This window comes from Eurosta solidaginis, chromosome 5 (assembly GCF_040869045.1).
Source record: "Eurosta solidaginis isolate ZX-2024a chromosome 5, ASM4086904v1, whole genome shotgun sequence".
NCBI classification, from domain to species: domain Eukaryota; kingdom Metazoa; phylum Arthropoda; class Insecta; order Diptera; family Tephritidae; genus Eurosta; species Eurosta solidaginis.
In genome coordinates this window covers 157,310,214-157,330,993 of record NC_090323.1, presented here as the reverse complement: position 1 = coordinate 157,330,993, position 20,780 = coordinate 157,310,214, and the positions used below count along the sequence as shown (strand labels likewise).

Here is a 20,780-nt window from a genome sequence, read left to right as displayed (position 1 = left end):
AGTATTTGCCAAGAGGACGGAGTTATTTTATAACATAGGTCCTGGTTTTTGATAGGGGTTTTCAGTTTGGTCGTTAAAACAAACTTCTGGTAACACTACGGACTCAATCAGTCTATGTGAGGTCCTCATGGACCGGCCAGTTCAACCTACCTACCTGTCCTAACTGATAGTTGTCATTCGTGAAATTTACAAGTTTTTGGAATGTAATAATATTGTGAGACTTTCATAGTGAATAACTAAAAAATGTTTGAAATTAATAATTCGGCGCATCAAGATACTCGACCTAAATAACTTAGTTCTCGATTTCACTAATTGTCATAACAATCCCTTATACTATAGGTTGGAATTACCCATTTAAAATTTTTCATTCCAGTTCATTTTGCGGTTAGTGTTTGATATGTTTTTGAAATCTATTTCTAAGGAAATCAAATATTGGTAAGTAAAAATATATAATATATGTACATATAAAAAAAGGAGAGTTTGATTAATGATGACATATAGAACAAAGTATGTTATGCGGCATACACGAAGATTGCCGAGCAAAGCTCGGTCGCCCAGGTACTGAACTTTTTAAATATATACAGCAGCGAACAGAATAACAACAGTGGCAAATTTTTCCATATTACGTCAAATTAACTCCAAAAAAAGGTCCACATTCGTTTAAAACATTTTGGAGATTTCGTATTTTTCCAAAATAGTTTCGAAGTTGATTTGCATAGTTTTATTTCCAAAATAAAAATATCGTAAAAAATAAAAATTTAATTGACGAAATTTGATTAAAATAGCCATGCTATTTTTATGTTCGCTGCTGTAAATTTATTCAACCAAGGTCTGGGAATGGACTAAACAAATTTTTTTCGATCGAGATCGGGCCATGTACAAATATGTATATTTTCAAATTTGGCCACCAAAAGATGGTTAAGGACTTTCGAAGTTCAAAATTTGGTCTTTTGTAGTATATTTTCATAAATTATTTACCTCAAAATATTGTAAAGAATTTTGCGAATTTCTGATAATTATGCACCGTCCGCTAACGTTCGAATCGCTGAACTGTCGAATAAATAATTCCAGTGTTCAGTATTGCAAAATAGTCTTTATTTGGTGTTTTTTTTTTTTTTTTTTGATTATTTGCTAACAGCATAGTGATGCTAACATTCGCAACAATATATAAAAAGGGGAATATAGACTTGATCTGCCTTCTATTTTTATTCGAGGTTAACATACTTAACTTTTAGATATCTTAATTCCGAACCCGTATAACATCTGCTGTATATCTTGCAAAAAAAAAAGCTGTATAAATGAAAGAAGAAAAAGGCGAATCGCACCCACAAGTTTCCATTTTTGTTTTTGGTAATACATTTATTTAAAATCAAGGAACGAAATATTCAATTTCGAACTTGAAAGCTTTGCTTATGGCTCAATTTCTTCAAAAAAATTGTTTAAGTCCTACACTAAAAAAAATGAAATAATTTCGCTGTATAGTGTAATTACACAGTACTGCATGTAAAACGTCCACTGTGCTATTTCAAATGGGCCACTTGCTTTCTTTCGTCCATGAATGCGAACACTTAGGGACTAGTTGGGTACGCGGCCATTTACCCTCACTTCAAAGGCCTTCCGCCAAACATATTGTTACGAATATTAGTAACATTAAGGGGTACTATCGTCTCTAAGCCGATGCTAAACAGTGATTTGTATGCACATCAATAATTCAATCATTATGTGTACACATATGTACGTATACGCAGCGGAGAAGGAACGCATAAACACATGCCGATATCCTATCTGAGATATGCAATTATAATTGTGGAAGTGTCGCTCACAAATTCACGCGCATTTTAGAGAAGCTATAAAAATTGTGCATCTGTAGTTATAGCTGAGCAACTTATAGCAAATAACCAACTAGTAGATTCTAGAACAGAACCGCCTAGAAATGTCAACGAGTAAACCAAACAGTATAAAAGGCGACAACAGTAGAGACGCGCGAATCAGTTTCGATTAAGCACGCTATCTGTCGAGCAATAGAAGTGTTATTTTGAAATTACTTGAATAAAGGCCATTTTGCATTATTATATATTGGAGTTATTTATTCAACAGTTTAGTGATTCGAACTTAGCAGAAGGTTGCGAATAAGAGGATTTGCAGTAAATTCGTTACAATTGGTGTCGGAAGAGGAATTGTTGGATAAATTCCGAATATTGGGAATACAACTTGGACATGGTAAAGTTGAGTGAATTGAGGATGCAGCAACTGAAAAAGGAGTTGGATTGAATGCAACCGGCAATAAGTTCGAACTTCAAGCACGGCTACGAGAGGTAATGGAGTCCCGAGGAATTGATGTGGACGAGTATGTCTTTTATTCTGATGGGGACGAGACAACAACAAAAATTGAAGAGAAAAACGAAACATCGCAGACAGTTACGAGCACAGACTTGAACATAATTTTGGCTGCTATATCTGCACAAACATCAACAGTAACATCAATGTCGTCGCTAATGTCAGAAATGTCGTCACAAATGTCATTCCAACTGGAATCGCAGGAGACACGCATCACATCGAAGATTGAAGCACAATTGGATGAACAGAAAACACAAATGGCGTCACAAATTGCAGAACAATTAAAAGAGCAAGAGACGCGCATAACATTACAACTCGAAGCACAGGAAGAGCGTATCTCAACGAGGCTGGAGGCTTTTAGCGAACGACAAGATAAAATGGAGGCCGAGATGGATGCTTTGAAAGATCGTATACAGGAGTTGCAATTAAATCGCCCAGCAGTTTCAACGAGTAATCCAAAGGTAAAAACACCATCCTTTGCAGGTCTTTAAGCTACAATTGGAACAACTGGAATGCTGAATATAAAGTTGGTGCACTCTTCATGGCATTGAAATGGCCTGCAGCTGAGATTTTACAAACCATTCCAGAGGGCGAACGGAACTGTTATGAAGCATTGATGGGCGCTCTAGAGAGACGATATGGAACTGATCATAGGAGACAGATATACCAAATGGAGTTACTGAGCTGCTTCCAGAGGCCTGGTGAAACATCGCAAGAGTTTGCGTCGGATGCTGAAAGGCTGGCACATTTAGCGAATGCAGACGCACCCGTGGAATACACTGAAAGGGTAAAGATTCAGAGTTTTATAAATGGCATACGGGACGTCGAAACAAAGCGAGCTACATACGCAAACCCAAAGCCAACATTCGCAGAAACGGTTTCACAAGCTCTGATTCAGGAAACAGCGTCGCTTCTGTGTAAGCCAGTTTTCAAAGCACGCCGTGTGGAAGTAGAAAGGCCAGAGTGGGTAGACGTAATATTGGAGGCGCTGAAAGGATCGCAAAAGCGTAGTGAGAGAGTTATCAAATGCTTCAAATGCGGGAAGCCCGGTCACATTGCACATCATTGCGATCTTGACCCTAGTGGTTGCAACAGCATGAGTGGTCTTAATAACAAAGCTGGAGGGGATGAGCAAGAGCGAGTAAGATGTAGATATCGAGAGCTAGATCCAGCTATTGAATGCCCTGTGATATCTGTGTCGCAAATTGGTAGAAAATCGAGCAGTCTTACCGCCAGAGGGAATGTGGATGGTAAAGAACGTGTACTGACTGTAGATACGGGCACATCTCATTCCTTGATTCGATCTGATTTGGTCTACAGGAGAGTAAAGTCATTACCTGGAGCAAGGTTGCGTACGGTCACTGGCGAGTATAACCAAGCCCGGGGAGAAGTGATCTGTGAAGACTTAATTGGGAAGGTCATGTTTTTACACAAATTCGTTGTGGCGGAGATTGTTGATGAAGTTATATTGGGAGTGGATTTCTTGGTTGACCATGACATCAAGATTGAAATACAGAGAAGGGTGATGCGTTATGAGAACTAGGATATACCACTTAACTTCAGTTTAGAGAAAGGGTTCAGCAGTAATCGAGTACTGGTGGAGAAGACTCGACAAAGACCACGAAAGTCAAAGGTAAAGGTTGATGGATCGAATGGGCCAAATAAAGCGAAATCAAAAGTAACTAAGAGAGAAACACTAGCATTGACAAAACCTAATGGACGCAGTAAAACGACTGAAAGAAATTTCCAGAAAGAATGCAAGGGTGGTTTCAAGCCAGCGCGCACTTTTGTTGGGAAACGTCGGAACGATACTGAGTATGTGAAGCCAATCCGTCAAGAGCAAGCTCTACAAACAAGTTCATTGGCCAAACAACAGAGTGCGAGGGAACGATCAAGGATAATGAGTAGTAAGATGAAACGCAGGTACGACGAGAACAATAATTCGGAAGGTTTCTTGGAGGGAGATTTGGTACTGTTATACAACCCTCACCGGCGTAAAGGTGTTCCATCCAAATTTCGGTGCAGTTGGGAAGGCCCGCAAAAAGTTGTGAAGAAGATCAGTGATGTCATGTACCGCATATAAACAATTGGGAAACCACGAAATAGAAGGGTGGTTCATTTGGAGAGGCTAGCAGCGATTAAACAGTTTAGTGATTCAAACTTAGCAGAAGGTTGCAAATAAGAGGATTTGCAGTAAATTCGTTACAATATAAAACTAAGATCTGGTCGTATTTGTGGTCTTATTTAGAAAAAAAAAAACAGTTTTCGAACATCTTTTTTAGGAAATTGTGTCATTCTTACTGGACGTATGAGTAAGATTTCCTTGTTACTGAGGGGTTTGTTATCTTTTTTAAGCATACTTTCCGGCGCTGCGTGACGGTTTCTTTATAACTGCTATTGATTATTTAGCTCATTTTCTTCATAGTCTAACACTCAATAATTTAAATAACAGTATTTAATTTTTTTTTAATGTTTATTCAAATTGTTTAATTTAATACATTTTTCATATTTTTTTTCTAGCTACATATTTTATATAGACATGTATCTATATACATTCACACAAACATATGTATTTATATATATATTTATAGTTTAATAATATACAATAAGATTTATTTCAATAATTTTTTAACTAATATATTAGTACGTTTGTATATAATCGCGCTATAGTATTACACTACATTACATAAAATATAAACTTCATAAAATATGTTTCATATTTGCATAATATCTGTGACCCTGCCTATGAAAAGGTGACTTATGAGTAAAAAAACAGCTGTTAACAGCTGTTTCTCGCAATTTCTTTTTTGAGTCATAAGGCACCTTTTCATAGGCCGCGTCACATATATTGGCTTGGAGTGTATACCAGGCAAAAAAATGGTTTAAATGTTAATCATATTGAATAAAACTGTAGAAAGTAACTAAACTCAACATAAAGTTGTTGCAGTTTGCTTATAGCCAAATGATGATGTTACTTTCTTGCAGAGTTGAATCAGTATTTTCCAGTTTTACTTTTATTATACCTTTCATGAACATGAAATGGTATATTAACTTTGGTCCGATGTTTGTAACGTTGAGAAATATAGAAGATTAGACTCACCATTAAGTATACCGAATTGATTAGGGCGACGAACTGAGTTGATATAGCCACGTCCGTCTGTCCGTCCGTCTGTCCGTCAGTCTGTCCGTCCGTCTGTCTGTTTGAACGCAAACTAGTCCCTCAAATTTTGAGATATCTCAATGAAATTTGGCATAAGGATGTATTTTTGTATTATATTAGACATTTGTCGGATACCGTAGGATTGGACCACTATAACATATATCTCCCATACAACTGATCGTTCAGATAAGACGATTTTGGTCATTCCTGCCGCAATTTAGAAAGTATAAACGTGAAACTGGGTAATATATATTTTAATATATCATGGAAGATTTTCTGAAAAAATCACTTTGATCGGAGCTATATCTAGTATATATCCCATACAACCGATCGTTCAGATAGAAAGATTTTTGGCAATTTCTCCCTTAATTTCCGATATAAAAACGTTACACTTGGTGATATTTATTCTAATATATCATAGAAGATTTCATGAAAAAATCATTTCGATCGGAGCTATATATAATATATATCCCATACAACCGATCGTTCAGATAGAAAGATTTTTGGCCATTTCTCCCTTAGTTTCCAATATAAAAACGTCAAACTTGGTGACATATATTCTAATATATCATAGAAGATTTCCTGTAAAAATCATTTCGATCGGAGCTATATATAATATATATCCCAAACAACCGATCGTTCAGATAAGGGGTTTTTTGCCATTTTTTATTTTATATTTATTTTAAAAACCGTTTAGGTATCTACATCTGTTCACTATATAATTCTTATCTTATACATCCTACTATTTGGAGATTACGAACGGGATAAGATTATTGTTCAGCCCCATTCATGAAAGGTATGAAGTCTTCGGCATAGCCGAAGACAGTCCCGTCCTTACTTGTTTTTTATTTTACTTAACACTATGAACTCATTTAGTCGATGTGAGGTCCTCACGAATCGATCACTTGAAAAATAAAACGTTTGACATAAATGGGACGTTTACACTCGCAAGTCCCAGCTTTTCAGTGCAAGTTTATACTAAAGTTGAAGTAGACTAGAGTGTAACCCTGCCACTTTGGTCGCTTAAAAGGTGATGAGGCTAAAAACTGTATGCAATAGACCAAAGTTTACTCTAGTCAACTAAAATTTTAATTTGAACCTGCACTTAAAAAAACCGAGCCTAAGCCAATGATAGGTATTAAATTATTACATAAATACTATTCAAGTATTACTCAAGCAGGCTTCAAGATATTTCTAAAACCCCACCTTGCTAACAAAAGTAAGCAGATTCTTGTAACATAAGGACCACTTGCAGAGCGGCAAGTTATCTTTTTAACGCCGAGCTAATTTAAAAAATTTGTCAATAATGTATGAGTTTAACCCCTCATGTCAGGTTAACTCTGAGTTAAAACGAAAAATTGTCGTTTTGCAAGTGGGCCTAAGTAAGCACACCTGATTCTATAATTAAGTTGCGCCATAATCTTGCCACAAAGTCAATCTTATAACGCAACTTGAATATGGTACAGACTTCACGCTCCTTTCGGCGATTACATAATACACGATTAAACCCATGTTGCTTTACGATTATGTATGTTATTTAATTTGAATTAAAGCACATACATATTTTTGGCTGCCAATAATTTCATTACTTAGCACTTCTAATAAATGTTTAAGTAATTTTGTTATTTTATACAAATACTGAGACAGCGTGACACTCTTAATACACATCCAAAAATATTGGGAGGAATGTCAGAAAACGCGTTTTGGACTCAGATTCGCGAATCCGAAAACGGAAGTAAGCAATTTTTCGTCTGTAAAGAGATATTTGCAAAAGAAATTGCAAATTTTCATGTGGTTGTAGTAATGTTGTTGTACACAGAAAATAATCTTGTATACAAAGGCATTTTGCACGGATTTAATTTTGATCCCACCCCATTGGTGTACCGGCCAGGGTAATTTTTTATAGCGTGCCGAAGGCCGCCAGCGCAGGGAGGTGTTCTGCGCAAAATACTATGGATCATACCCCCGGTTTCGGATGGACCCGGGTTCATATCAATATCATATGAACGACTCAAAACTTTTGTTTTCCGTTTTCGGATTCGCGATTCTAGCATCTGACACCCCTCGCTATGTTTTTGGGAGTGTATTTAGAGTGTTATGCTGTCGTATAGAACTATCAAATGCTGCATACTTACTTAAGGTCGCAACACATACAGTTCTTGATGCAGCATCATGTGCTTACAGGTGAGTAGATTGCCTGTCTTTGTATGGAGAGCGCCAAATAGCCTTTTTACCGCTCGCCATGTAAACGCATTCAATCTAGTAGTCTGTAAACGCACGATGTTGCATCGTAAATCTTATGTGTTCGGACTTTTACATACCGCAAACATCTATACAAAACGTGCTTATTTTTGGAAAGCTTTCAGAAAAAAAAGTCCAATATTTTACTTTATGTACTAAATTTTTTCATATATGTGTGTAATTTCCTACATACAGCAGCGAAGACGCAAATAGCAGTGACCATTTTTATAAAATTTTTAATTAAATGCTTTTTATTTTCGATATTTTAAGAATTATTTGTGATAATTTAAGAAAAAAAAACTTCAATGTATTTTGTACTTAAAGCTCTGGAAACCATTCTCAAAAACGTGTTCGAAAAATTTCAAACGAATTTCGAACTTTTTATTTAGAGTTTTCTGAAGTTAATTGTGTAAGTAGGCAGTTTTGTAGCTCGATAAATTTTAGTCTAACAAAGTGCAAATTATATGTTTTTCAAAATTCCTTTTAATTTGTGAACATTTTTTTTCCGAAGGGTGTTTTATATTTTCTTCCATGCGAAGAAAATCTGAAACCCCTTTCGGGAAAAAAATCGTCAAAAATCAATACGAATTTTGAGACCTATAACTTGCACCTTGACAGACTAAAATTGATTACATATGCTAAAACCAGCATACTCAAAAATTTAATCAAACTCCAAATTGAGTTCGGCCCCCAGTGTGTTAGGGGGTCATATACCCGCGGTAGGTATGCCTGTCGTAAGAGGCGACTAAAATACCAAGGTGTTGTGTAGCGCAATCCCTTCAGGTTGCCAGCGCAATATATAGCTTCTCCAAACCCAATTGTCAACCTCACTTATCCGTGGCGAATCCTGTTTCATTAACAGCCGAGGCTCTGGCGACCCCGAACTCCTCATGGATCTAGGGGGTGGGAGGGCGGTATGGCCAAGAAGGTCGCATGTGGTTATAACAAATCGTTCCCGAGATGGTCGGGCTTGGTACCGGAACGTACCGGATCTGCATCCGGCAAAGGGACCATCAACATCGATAACACTCCCCAAGGCCTTCGGGGAGTGTCCTTATCGCTGCAACAACAACAACAATATCTGTGATTGAATTCGATTTTTTAATTCGCCATAGCACTTAAATGGTGACTGGGATTTAGGTAATACGTGAAATACTAACTCCTAGTCCTTACTAGATTCATAATGTACTATCAGTTTTACGACAAGATTGACCGTTTCATATCTATCGTTTAAGCGAAAATGGTTTTAGATCCGTGATCGTAAAACACGATACGGGCCCGGATTTCCAGCAAATTTTTTTTAGAATTTTTGAATTTTTTCGAAAGCGGTTTGGGTTTAGTTTGCACAGTTACAAATTTCACCGAAATAGTTTTCCTAAAATAAAAAATGCCACTGCTTTTTTTCTGCTCGCTGCTGTACAAACAATGCAAACATGTCGCTATCCATATATGTAATGTCCATAGAATTAGTTTTCCAATAAAAATAATTACTAAGCTTAATCAACAAAACCACGATATCTAGTCACAATCAGTCATATAATATACATACATACATATGTATATCTTATTTCTCCAATGTTGATTTACGTGCGTGATTGCCTGTTTACATGAGCAGCTTGTTTGTTTTATAAAGGGATGTATGTATGTACGTATGAAATTCTTGTAACCTGATGCATTTGCTTAAATTTCAACTACTCAGAAGAGATGAATCTAAATGCAAAGAGGAAGGAGAGAGTGCCGAGAAGGATACCTACAACCAGTTAAATAATCAACGCATGAGTGGGTGCATGTTGCTTTGACTTTTGTATGCTTGCATTTTTTTTTTTTTTTTTTTTTTTGTGGCTATGTATGTAAATACGTATGTCGCTATCACTGTGATCTCTGCATCTGTATCTGTTGATGCCCTTGTGACTGCGCCTTTGTGCGTGTGCCGGTATCAGTTGTCAATGTTAATTAATTAAGCAGCACTTGAACTCTTTCGGTGTGTTGATATCATCTTGTTTTTGCAACTGTTGCCTTGCGTTTCAGGTTGTTGATGATGTTGGTGTACCTTTCGAAGATGCAGAGACATATGTACATATATGTATGTCGTTTTGTGGCATATCATTTGCCGCTATCACTGTCATTGCCATTGCCAATGTCATTGGTGTAACTAGAACCTTAATTGCAATTGTTGAGTGTGTTGTTGGTTTATAGCTAGTTAGTTGTTGTCGATGCTTTTGTTGGTTCGGTTTTTTTGTTTTTTGTTTTTACTGCTGATGCTGTTGGTTTCAGGTATAACTGTGGTTCGTCGTGCTGATAGTTCTCTGGTAGATGAGCTTATTACCATTTTTGTTATAGTTATAGATACCCCCTTATTGTATCAAATATTGTAATGACTGAGACAAGAGACATTTAGTTCGATGATGCGATTTAAATCAAATCCCGAAATTTTTGTTTGTAAATGTCAAAAGCTGGCCCAAATGGCCGGTTCAAATCCGTGTGAAAGGTTTCAGGTTCGTGAAAGCAAGTTTCGAAAGCCACATACACATCCGAGAGAGGACTTTACTTGTCCATTGTCTAGCTAGTCCAAAGTAGCATTTATTGGCAAGAGTAATTTTTCTCCGGATTTCAAGACTGACGTGTTTTGTTCGTGTTAATGCTGGTTCCCAAACAAATTAAGTCTTTACTATTTCGAAATTATGGATTCCAACAGTGGCACTGACAGCAGGCTTGTCAAGGTTTCCTCTTCCGCGTCTACTTCCAGTTTGGAGTAAGTGGAGTTTGCGGTAACAGAAACTGTAGTAAGAGGGTAAACATACTGAAACATTGTTTAGTGCTCGACGGCTCTGTGGTTCTAACCAATTCTTCCTGAGCTGTGTGTTGCTCAACATCTTTTTGCGATGTCGTATTAGGTTTTTCTGAAAATCGGAAATAGGGGCATATATGCTATAAAATATTGCTTTGAAACCGGCGAAGAAGTGTCTGCTTGAAAAAGACTTTATATGCGATACAAGGAAAGCTGATTCCGTGATAGTTGGCACAGTTTGCAGGATCTTCCTTGTGAATTGAACAAAGAACAATCTTGAGCCATGCGGACAGATATATTTCCAAAATCGTATCGCTTTCTGGATCAGGTACCTAGTCGCCGCTTTCATTCTTCCGTTTGTTGGAGAAGATTTTGCCAAAACTTGCTCTTCACACTCAAGCTTTCTCGTGTATATTTTTGATTTCCGAAAAGGAGCAAGACTCCCTCGTCATGGTTCTGTTTTTAGCTTTCTTTCTTGCTGATGGCTTCCTTAACACATGTGCAGTCTGTTTCCGGACTGTGGTTAAACTGATAGCTTTTCCTTTAGGTTCATTGAATAAACCTCTTCCGTCAATATTCATAATATATTCAGCTTGTGTTACCATAAGCTACGGCATCATACAAACACTTCGGGAGTTTTTTTGTGGACAGTGCTGATTTGTAAGTAAGAGACTCAAGTCTTAATGATTTAAAATGTCATCTCATCACATTAGCAAAGTTTTTTCCATTAGGGATCACAAATATGTTGTCACGATGCGTCACAGTTCTACCGAATGTTAGCAAGTGTCTCATGTCAATACGCAGCTCCTACGACTAGAAAATAAATAGTGCCACGACCACAACGACAACGTTGTCCCAAAATGAGAAGACGTCAATACATCTGAGGAGTATTCGCGAATGTGCTACACGAAACATCCAGACGAATGTGGAAATAAAATCATCGGCCAGTTTCGAATGTTACTAATATTGCGTTTAACGATACCTTCAAGAAACTTTTTCCAAAATTATGAACTTATCAGCAGTCTTACGTAAATCCCAATAGCTCTCCCTTTTTTGATGACGTCGCTGCTATGATCTTGCTTAGCTGACTGACAACATGAGAGGGAGACCTCACAAGCTCCTAATATCATCAAATGAAAATTACCTTTAGCTCAAGTTAAATTTTTGTCATCTGCTTTCGTGAAAAATTGCGTATTCCATCAATAATTTCTCTACGTTTCGTTTAATAAATTTTTTCACACCAACACATGCGTAAACAGCCAATTCTTTGTCAACTTCTAGGCATAGATCTCTCCTGATTTTCTTCCATCTCTTGGCTCGCTGCTGCTGCCGCTGCCTCAATTACTGCTCCATTACGTTTATCGGTTTCTCTCATACGCATTCGCTCAATTCGTGTACCATTCCAAAGTCATACATTCAAATCGGCCATCATTTTACGAAAATCATTTAATGAACCATAAGTATCAAAATCATCACAGCCATCCAATTCACTACCACGTGAACCATGTCGACTACCTGGCGCTCCACCTCCGATATTTGGGGGACGTGGTAATGTCAGTGGGACAGGCAATAGCTCTGGCATCACAGAGTGATGTGTGATAAGTGCGCGTAACGAGGAAAATTCCTTGGTGAAGCCCTGTAAAAGTAAGCACAACAAAAAATTGGCCGAATTAATTTTTTTCCTACCCACTTTTTTGGTAACACCGTATCGAATTACAGTGTAATGTAACCTACCTTGATTTTATAGCCACGCGGTGTACGTAATATCAGGTAGTGTGCCACTTTTGGCGCGGGCGGTGGCACGCGTAAGGATAATGCAAAACAGCCAGGCTTTGTGCTACTTTGACGTACCAAAAACGCGCCAGGACTTTGACGCGATAGCACTTCCAATGAGATCTCACGTGGTATGCCAGCTTGAAACCATGCGGCTCCCTTCAGCTCACGTTGTTCGACCAAACTGAGACTATCAAGGCGGATTGGCGCGTTTGGTGCAAACATTTTTGGACTGGAGTTTGCTGTGTGAATTAAATAATGCAGTAATTTTTTTGAAGGCTTTTGGATATTAGAAATTATCTCACTTACCACTACACGTTTCACGTAGATATTTTTTTTTATAGCTAAATTCAGGATGTTCTTGCGTGTACATATGCGCTCCTTCCATAGAGGATAATGCTGTCAAAGATTGTCGACAAGAGTCGCCAAATTTCTTTGTAATCATTTTTTCTGGTTCACATATTGCCTCGTTCACATAGCCATCGGATATAGTTTGCGACGAACCTGAATTGAGCGAGGATGAGGCGGTGTGCACAAGTGGACGACTATCTTCGGTGCCACGCAGCAGACCCATACCCATTGTGAAGCGTTTTACCTGAAATTAAAGAAGAAAACATATCGTCATTTAGAAGGGCGTTGTGCAAAAGGATTAAGATCTTGTCACACTAATCACTCAAGGTCTGTCACAGTGGTATGATGTGCGCAAAGTATAAGTCAAAAACATACTATGGTACGACAAAGTTGTGACACTTTTAATATTTAATAACGAGTAAGCTACCCTCTGCCTGGAAACTTTACTAGGCGGCATTTAGTGGTTTAAATTATGCGATTAGGGTAACCCAGCAGGCCTTCTTCGAAAGTGTATGCGGAAACGTGGAACGGTGTTATCGAGGTCACGAGCCTCAGGAAGATCTCGACGAATTTCGCTTCATTTGAGCAGGTTAATCAGAGGTCGGAATTGAAGCTGAGTGATACCTGGTGAGGAGTCCCTTTGACTTCTAATGTACACTCAGTTTTCGGACGACCCAGTTGAAATGAAATCTGCTTCTCTCTCGGCGATTGCAAGCTTTGACACGCTCCAACCCCATTTGCGAAAAGAAAAACTAACATAGGTCTCTCCGGCGTCGGACGCACTATTTCGCGAATCTGTCACGCAATATGGCGCCAATCACACTGGACTAGTATAAATTTCTTTTGAGCTCGCAACACTTCAACTTACTCCACTTACGACTGTTTAACCATCATCAACCCAGTATCGCCAGTAGCGCTAATAGCACAAAACTCGAATCAGACACACATATATCAATCGACTGAATAGCGCAAGCAACGCTACCAGCTCACTGAACTAACTATGGCCTTGGCGTGGGTATCATGGTGTCAACGCCAAAAAAGAAAAAAAAAAATTAGCCAATAACCAGGTCTAGCAACTGCAGATACCTATGGAGATTTCCTGCCGCTAGCTGGCTGCTATTAACGTAACTTGTCTGAGGCTGGGTTATGTTTCCAGGTCTTAGAATACGATCAAAGTCACTTTCTTACCAAAGGCTGGAAAGATCTTTCACGTCCCTTCCAAAGGCTTCACCAGCCTGTCCTCTAACCATAAAACCCTCTAACTCGTAATTGATCTTTCCGTAAAAAGCAGGGTTTAGAAAAGCATGATGCATGATAAAGAGGCATGCTGTTACAGTCCTAACAGCCCACCTCAATGAGTTTCTTTACAGCCATGGTATAGCCTGAAAACGTAAGAAAATCATCTCTAAGTTTCGCTTGGAAGAAGATATATCTATTCATTTCATTCATTCCAAATTTGAGCTCAGGCCCTCCGAATATATGGCACTTCCCTTCTTAACATTTAGTTTCCAGTGCTGATCTGTGAAAATTGAAGTGATACGGACTACATTACCACAGTTCCTGACTTGGTCAGCTTTCGTGGGAGACATGGAAACTTAGGATGTCGCCGGAATTGTGCAGTCTGCACATACTGATATAAATGACCTTTGCTACAAAGCGGGCAGCTGAGATGTTGCAGGAGTGTATAGTTTCAAACAGCCAGGCAGCCTTAAAGGCTTAGAAGCTAACTTGGTAAAGACGGATATCATGGAGGGAATGAATTTGCTAAAGAGATTAACAGTAATGGTTTCTTAAATAGATATAAACGAGGCGCTCCTACTTAAGTTCGTATGGCAAGAGAAATAGTTTTTGAAGAAAGTATTAGGCAAGACGAATGTGCACTCCACGACGGCACTCACTATCATTATCCAACCAAGAATCGAAATTATCTAATATCAAGTCGATCGTAGTTATTTGGGATATTACTGGGTTGCAGCGACAGCTAAGACATCTAGAGATCTTCTAACATCAAGATATAGATGTTCTAGCCTCGGTTTTGCTTAGCCAGAATCTACTAATTGATTGTACCTATCCCCAGTAATGATATAATAGAAGGAGTGGTTTAGAATGACAACAAACAGGGAAAGATAAGCCTTAAAGGGGTCTACACACATTGAGTCAAAGTCAAAAGTAAGTTTCGATGTCCTAGTGAAAATATTTTTGTATTAGTCACATAGACATGACTCTGAATGAGTCGCGAAAATCAAGGCGAGTTTGATTTTGATTCCGAGTCAACACGTACATAGCCGACTCGCGAATGAGACGCGCAGTATGTAGACCCTATTAGTCAATAATAGGGCAGACGAATTTCGCCCGCTTTGAAAGAGGTGGTATTTGCCTTGCGTTTGATTAGCTGTTCAGGAGTTCACGTTTTCAGGAACAGACAGGAAGATCACTTAAGCTCATTAGAATGTAAATATGTATGTAAGTTTTTAAAACACAATCAGTTTCAATCACTATGAAGTCCTCACTGTAATTCAAATACATTTATATTAAATTCCATAGGCTTAACTACACAAAAACTATCACAATCAGAGGCACGCATGCACATTTGGATTCCTACACAAACATATAGAGGACTCCATCACCTCAAACCACAAAACTTTTACAAACAATCAAAATCGAAAACCAAACAAATTTCGAAAAATTTCAAATGTTGCATTAATTTCTGCATTTCATTCACAGAGTAAGTTCGTAAATCCAAGAGAATTAAAGAAAGAAGAAATACGCACGCAATAGATTCATTTCATGTTAAAGTTTTCTGCGTTTGCGTTAACCGCGAACTTGACACGCCAAAAACTTTTCCAATTTGGCAGGTGAATTCATTGAATTTTACGTTAGCTTTTGAGTTTGGGTAAAGTAAAGCAGTTAAACCTCTTGAAGTTCGCAATAGGATTTGCATATAGCAAGGTTAGGTTAGGTTGAACTGGCCGGTCCATGAGGACGTCACATAGACTGAATGAGTCCGTGGTGTTACCAGAAGTTTGTTTTAACGACCAAACTGAAAACCCCAATCAAAAACCAGGACCTATGTTATAAAATAACTCCGTCCTCTTGGCAAATACTAGAAATACTTCCTAGGACTTGAGCCACTTGCTGCTTCTAGATCTGACAGCTGTATCACTCCTAATAGCTGGAGTCTTAGCCTGGCAAACGCAGGGTACGAGCACAAAACGTGCTCGATCATTTCCTTCTCCAACCCGCACTTCCTAAATCTGCTATCACTGACCAAGCCTAATTTAAAGACATGTAACGCCAGAAGCCAGTGTCCAGTCAGAATACCCGTCATAAGTATACAGTCCTCTCTTTTTAATGATATAAGCAACTTTGTTAGTCTAAGGTTGTAAGATTTACATATAATCTTCGACACTACAGCCCCGCGCTGGAACCCATGCCTTTCCCGCTTGGTCGATCATGTGCACCTCTCGCCTTCGCTTAATCTCGCCCAGTCTAATTGGGGCGTCTACGGAGCAAGCTTCAAGGGATGCGCCCTTTTTAGCTAGTTCACCGGCTTTTTCATTCCCGTCTATTCCCATAGGCCCTGGCAAAGATATGGAACTATTGTAATTCTAGTCTTATCTTGTTACTTTAATAAAGCCCAAAGGTTTTAGGGATAAAACGGTCAGCAAATACTTGGTTTGCGGAGGTGAGCGACGGTAGGGTAGAAATAGATATAGAAACAGAAGTGAAAATAGAGCTGAAGAAAGAGCAAGATATGCATGTAAAGGTGGGATTAAAATTGTGATAGAGGGACTAAGGAGGCAGATTTTGGGATAGTGGTGAAGATCTAGGTATAGGTTGATGAAGGGGTAGAGGCAAAGGTGGAGTTAGATATAGTAGTAGAGGTAGAAACCGGACATTTTTTAAATTTTCGGACAGGGAAATATTTATGCTATGAAAAGCTTGTCTGAACACCTCCCTTGTGGGTAACAGTGTCCATCAAGCATTGGCTTTCTCGGTGAAAATATAGATGAGTCAGTCACTCAGCTGGGGTAGCTCAGCCTACTAAGTAGCACTCCTAGCTAGCTCGGCATCACAGTTTCCAGATACCTCACTGTCAACTGTGCCCCACATCACTGCTGTTACGTATAGAGACACCAGTTCGGCTAGCAACTTTAAGGAGAGCTTAAGATCCTTTGGGAAGTTATAAACATCGATAAAACTCTCCAAAGCGTTCGAGGAGTGTCTTTATTGCTATAAAAGCACTAACAACATCCTTTGAGAAGATGCCATAGTTCACATTGCTTTTCAATTTGTAGCCTTGACTTCTGTGTCTACCGTAGAGATAACGTATAATTTTTGCCACTCTGCGATTTATCTGAAGAAAGGATCGGAGCAGCATAATCTGGGCGACGTATGTTGGCGAAACAATCTTTTATACGGCTCTAGAGCAGAACTGCATTCAGTCGAACTGCTATATCGATGTGGATATTCCTTTTATAGATATTTATCCGTACGTACTAGATCGAGCATCGTGGTAATAAAATCACGCTGAAACTTGGATTCGCCAGATCGTCGCCTGCTAAACAAAGACGATTCGCAACGGGTAGGTGAAATTGATAATTGGGCTATAAATTGCGCTGGCAGCCCTTTGAAAGGGTTGCGCTATCGAACTAAATTTAAATGGGTTGAAGGATTTGATGGCGCATTAAACCTTCTGAGGGGTGAAAGTTAACTGGAGGTTGTCAGTTGTTAGAGGCTCTGCGACGCAGCCGGGAAGGCTCGTGTTCGTTAGAACTTATCAGATTTCGTTGCTAAATGACGCTTAGTTCCGTCAGCTTGTTGATTAGTTGGACTTTTTGAAAGGACATACATAGCCTATTTCATTGCTCGTTTGCTTTTTTATTGTCACCTCCAGAGATCCTTTCGGCCTTCTGTCTTTTGCAGATTTTTATTACATCTTTGTAAGTTTGCTGTGGCGGCCGGTTTTTTATCCCTACACTTTATATAATACCGCCCAGCCGACCTTGTCGGGCAGGTGTTTGTACGACCAGGAGGAACTCAAAAACTTTAGAACAAAGGAAAGATGAGAAGCGTCGCAAGCCATAAAAAAGGAAATCGCTATCAGCAATGATTGCGGATAGCGAGGAAAGTGTGCAGTCACTGCGCTTGGCAAAGGAGCGGTCTGCCAGCCCGTCCAAAGAACTTAAAATAGAATGTGAACCTACTATAGGGAGTTCAAGAGAATCTTGGCACAATGCCTGGCAGCAGTAAGAATTGTGCAGTGCTTGGTTGCAGTCGTCGATCGAATCTAGAGCGAAAGCGAGCATTTTACGTGGACCCGTGAGATATTGGAAGAATGTCGAAGACAGTTCACTGCCAAAGGCTTTGTACAAGCAGTCTCCACTGTTGCAACCGTATCGAGGAAGAAGAAGTCCCAAGTGGGAAGAAGAGGCAGCGATCGACTAAGCCTATCAAGCTTTTTTTAATATGTAGAAGTGGAAGCGATACGCGAAAGTCCCGGAAATACGAGGCAAGCTAACGGGAATGGCAGGAACCACACCTTTGGAAAGCAGAGCGAAGAAGTAAGTCTAAGCACTGAAAAGCCATGTACCTACCACAAAAGCTGCAATGTAGAAAGCGGAGGGAAATAATGGCATGGGAAGAAAAGACGAAAACGTAATTAAGCTAAATGGAGGTAACGATCAGACCCAAACTTACTCGTTGATAATAAAGGGAGCTTATACTGATACTCCGGCTTTCAAAGAGAAGAAGATGAACGAAGTTGCGAAGCAGTGTGGCACATGGCTCTCATCTAGAGGAAAACTTTTGGAATAGGCACGCGCGGATTTAGAAGGGCAAAAAGCAAGTTTAAAGCTGTAGACCTGCAGACATGGTAGGGAAACACCAATTTTGTACGCTATCTAGCCTAAAACAGAAGGGCTAGCGGTGGTCACAATAAAGCGGGAAAAAGAACCGTAATTGTTTAAGCCTGCAAAAGTTGCATAAATCGAGGAGTGCTGAATGAGTATATGGATATTTTGAGGATCTATGAACGTGAAAACAGAGTTAGTCTTCATACCAAAAGCGGTAAGAATCAGTCATCTGCACCCAAAAGACTGTAGGTCTAATAGTTTGCCATCTTTTTACTATAAAGTCGAGTAATCTCATCGAGGGAAGCTGACTCGATCTCCGAATATGCCCGCGCTTGATTAGCTCTTGGCGGGAAGCGAAGCCTCCCGCGAGAAGCACGTATACGCAACGAACTTGATAGCGCCACCTGATGTTGTTCATTTCACCTATCCGATTTTTCAACAAAGAATTTCTAACTCCACCCTTATTTATGATTTGACACATTTATAAAGATATTAGATACATTCTGCTTTTGTTGGTCCGCTTGTTCAGTCTAAAGTTGCAGTGGCTACCGTAGCCCTTTTAACTTTAAATTTAACTTTATCTGTATAAACGGAAATTGGATCTTTAATATCGCATGTTTGCTGGTGATGGCGTTGCAAGCCAATAGGCGCTCACACAAAGCTTTTCTAAATGCACATCACCCCACCATCTACCAACGAAAAAAGTGACCAACTTTTCTTTTATTTTCAACTCAACATGAGGTTTTACGTTAACCAACTTAAGCGCGCCTAAGTCTGTGCCGACAGCTCACTCCATAAAACTCAAGTACAATCTGTATGTAGGTAGAATTGCAACAAGAAAAAGGCGGCACAATGCCATTCGCATTCCAATTGAAACTCACATCCTTATTGTTCTCTAGATTCACTGTACTCCATACTTTCACAATTTTCCGCCACAATGCATTTTGTTTTTGTTTGTTTTATATGCCCATATAAGTACAACTACGTTTTCGTGGTGATGCCTTTTTCTCGACTGCATGTCATTTACAGGCGTGAAATTTAATTCTACTAACTTAGATTTCTAGCCTTTTGTTTTGGCAGCATAGTTTATCGTTTGGTTTTGATTCCGAATTTAGTAAGTTTTTTATCGCTGAGATTTATGTGTGTCATAAAGTTAGTAGTTTCTCTAGCAACTAGTGGTGTACAAAGCCAAGAAACTGTATTGGGTGAACCGGTAAAGATCCTTGTCGTCGATGTGCTACCTTCATAGCGTTCGACTATCTGACTGAGTGGTCTCGGAACCTGCATCTGCGCCATTCCGATTTATAGGATGGCTGTGGGATGTTAAAGAACTGCCAAAGTAACCACGGCAAGGGACGCTGCAAAGACGGACTATTATATTTCCGCATATCTACTAGCAGACCGCTGGGACCGCCTTGTTAGGAAACAGCATGATTAACCTGAACAAATGTAACCACAATAGCTATGATGAGAGAGAAAGGGAGCGGGAGATAGAGAATGGCGTCGTATGCGCGGAAAAAGAGACAGTTCTAAGCGATAGCTCGAGAGAAGTGTGATATCCCTGGGCTCTGCAATAAATATAACTGGAACGGAAACGATACAAAGAGGAGAGCCATCTCGCAATACATTGCAGCATTGAGAATGGTATTCAATTTGGGAGCCGTAGTAGACCCAACTGATCGAAGAAAGAGCGTTTGTCATGGGCACGTGAGACAACAGTTAAAACCGAAGGTCGAAGGCAATACACTGACAAGAAATTGAATGCGAGCAATGCTGTTGTTGTTGTATTAGCGATAAAGACATTCTCCGAAGGCTTTGGGAGTGTTATCGATGTTGACGGTCCTTTGCCGGATATAGATCCAGTACGTTCCGGTAACAAAGCACCATTAAGGTACTAGCCCGACCATCTCGGGAATGATTAATATGACCACATTAAACCTTCTAGGCCATCCCGTCCTCCCCATCCCCTAGTTCCATGAGGAACTTGGGGTCGCCAGAGCCTCGCCTGCTAAATGTGTGTATGATATATATATATATTTGTAACAGGATTCCCCTCGCTTCTGTGGGGTTGACACTTGGGTTGCGGAAGCTTTGAAACTATAAAACTTTGTTTTGCGCTTATCAACCCCTTGTATCCCTGCTATTCTGCAAACGGATTGAGGAGGCAGAAACCTGGGAAAGAAGAAGAGACAGAAATTGGGAGATGGCAATCATGAGGGAAAGCGCCCTAGTCCCTGCACCGTGAGCCATGGTAGTTGTGATGACAAAACTTTCA

General features: G+C 39.4%; 1 protein-coding gene across 4 annotated transcripts in view; it reads right to left on the bottom strand.

Moving 5' to 3' along the window:
• Positions 1 to 4,827: 4,827 nt before the first annotated feature.
• The window catches only part of Egfrap (EGFR adaptor protein), a 146,057-nt gene continuing 130,104 nt past the window's right edge, over positions 4,828 to 20,780 (bottom strand). For all 4 annotated transcript variants that reach the window (XM_067792189.1, XM_067792193.1, XM_067792190.1 and 1 more), the window contains 3 exons: positions 12,609 to 12,894; positions 12,261 to 12,541; positions 4,828 to 12,162 (listed from right to left, as the gene is read on the bottom strand). In XM_067792189.1, coding sequence (XP_067648290.1) covers positions 11,935 to 12,162; positions 12,261 to 12,541; positions 12,609 to 12,894 — 795 coding nt within the window. In that variant the 3' untranslated portion in view covers positions 4,828 to 11,934. The remainder of the gene's footprint in view (positions 12,163 to 12,260; positions 12,542 to 12,608; positions 12,895 to 20,780) is intronic.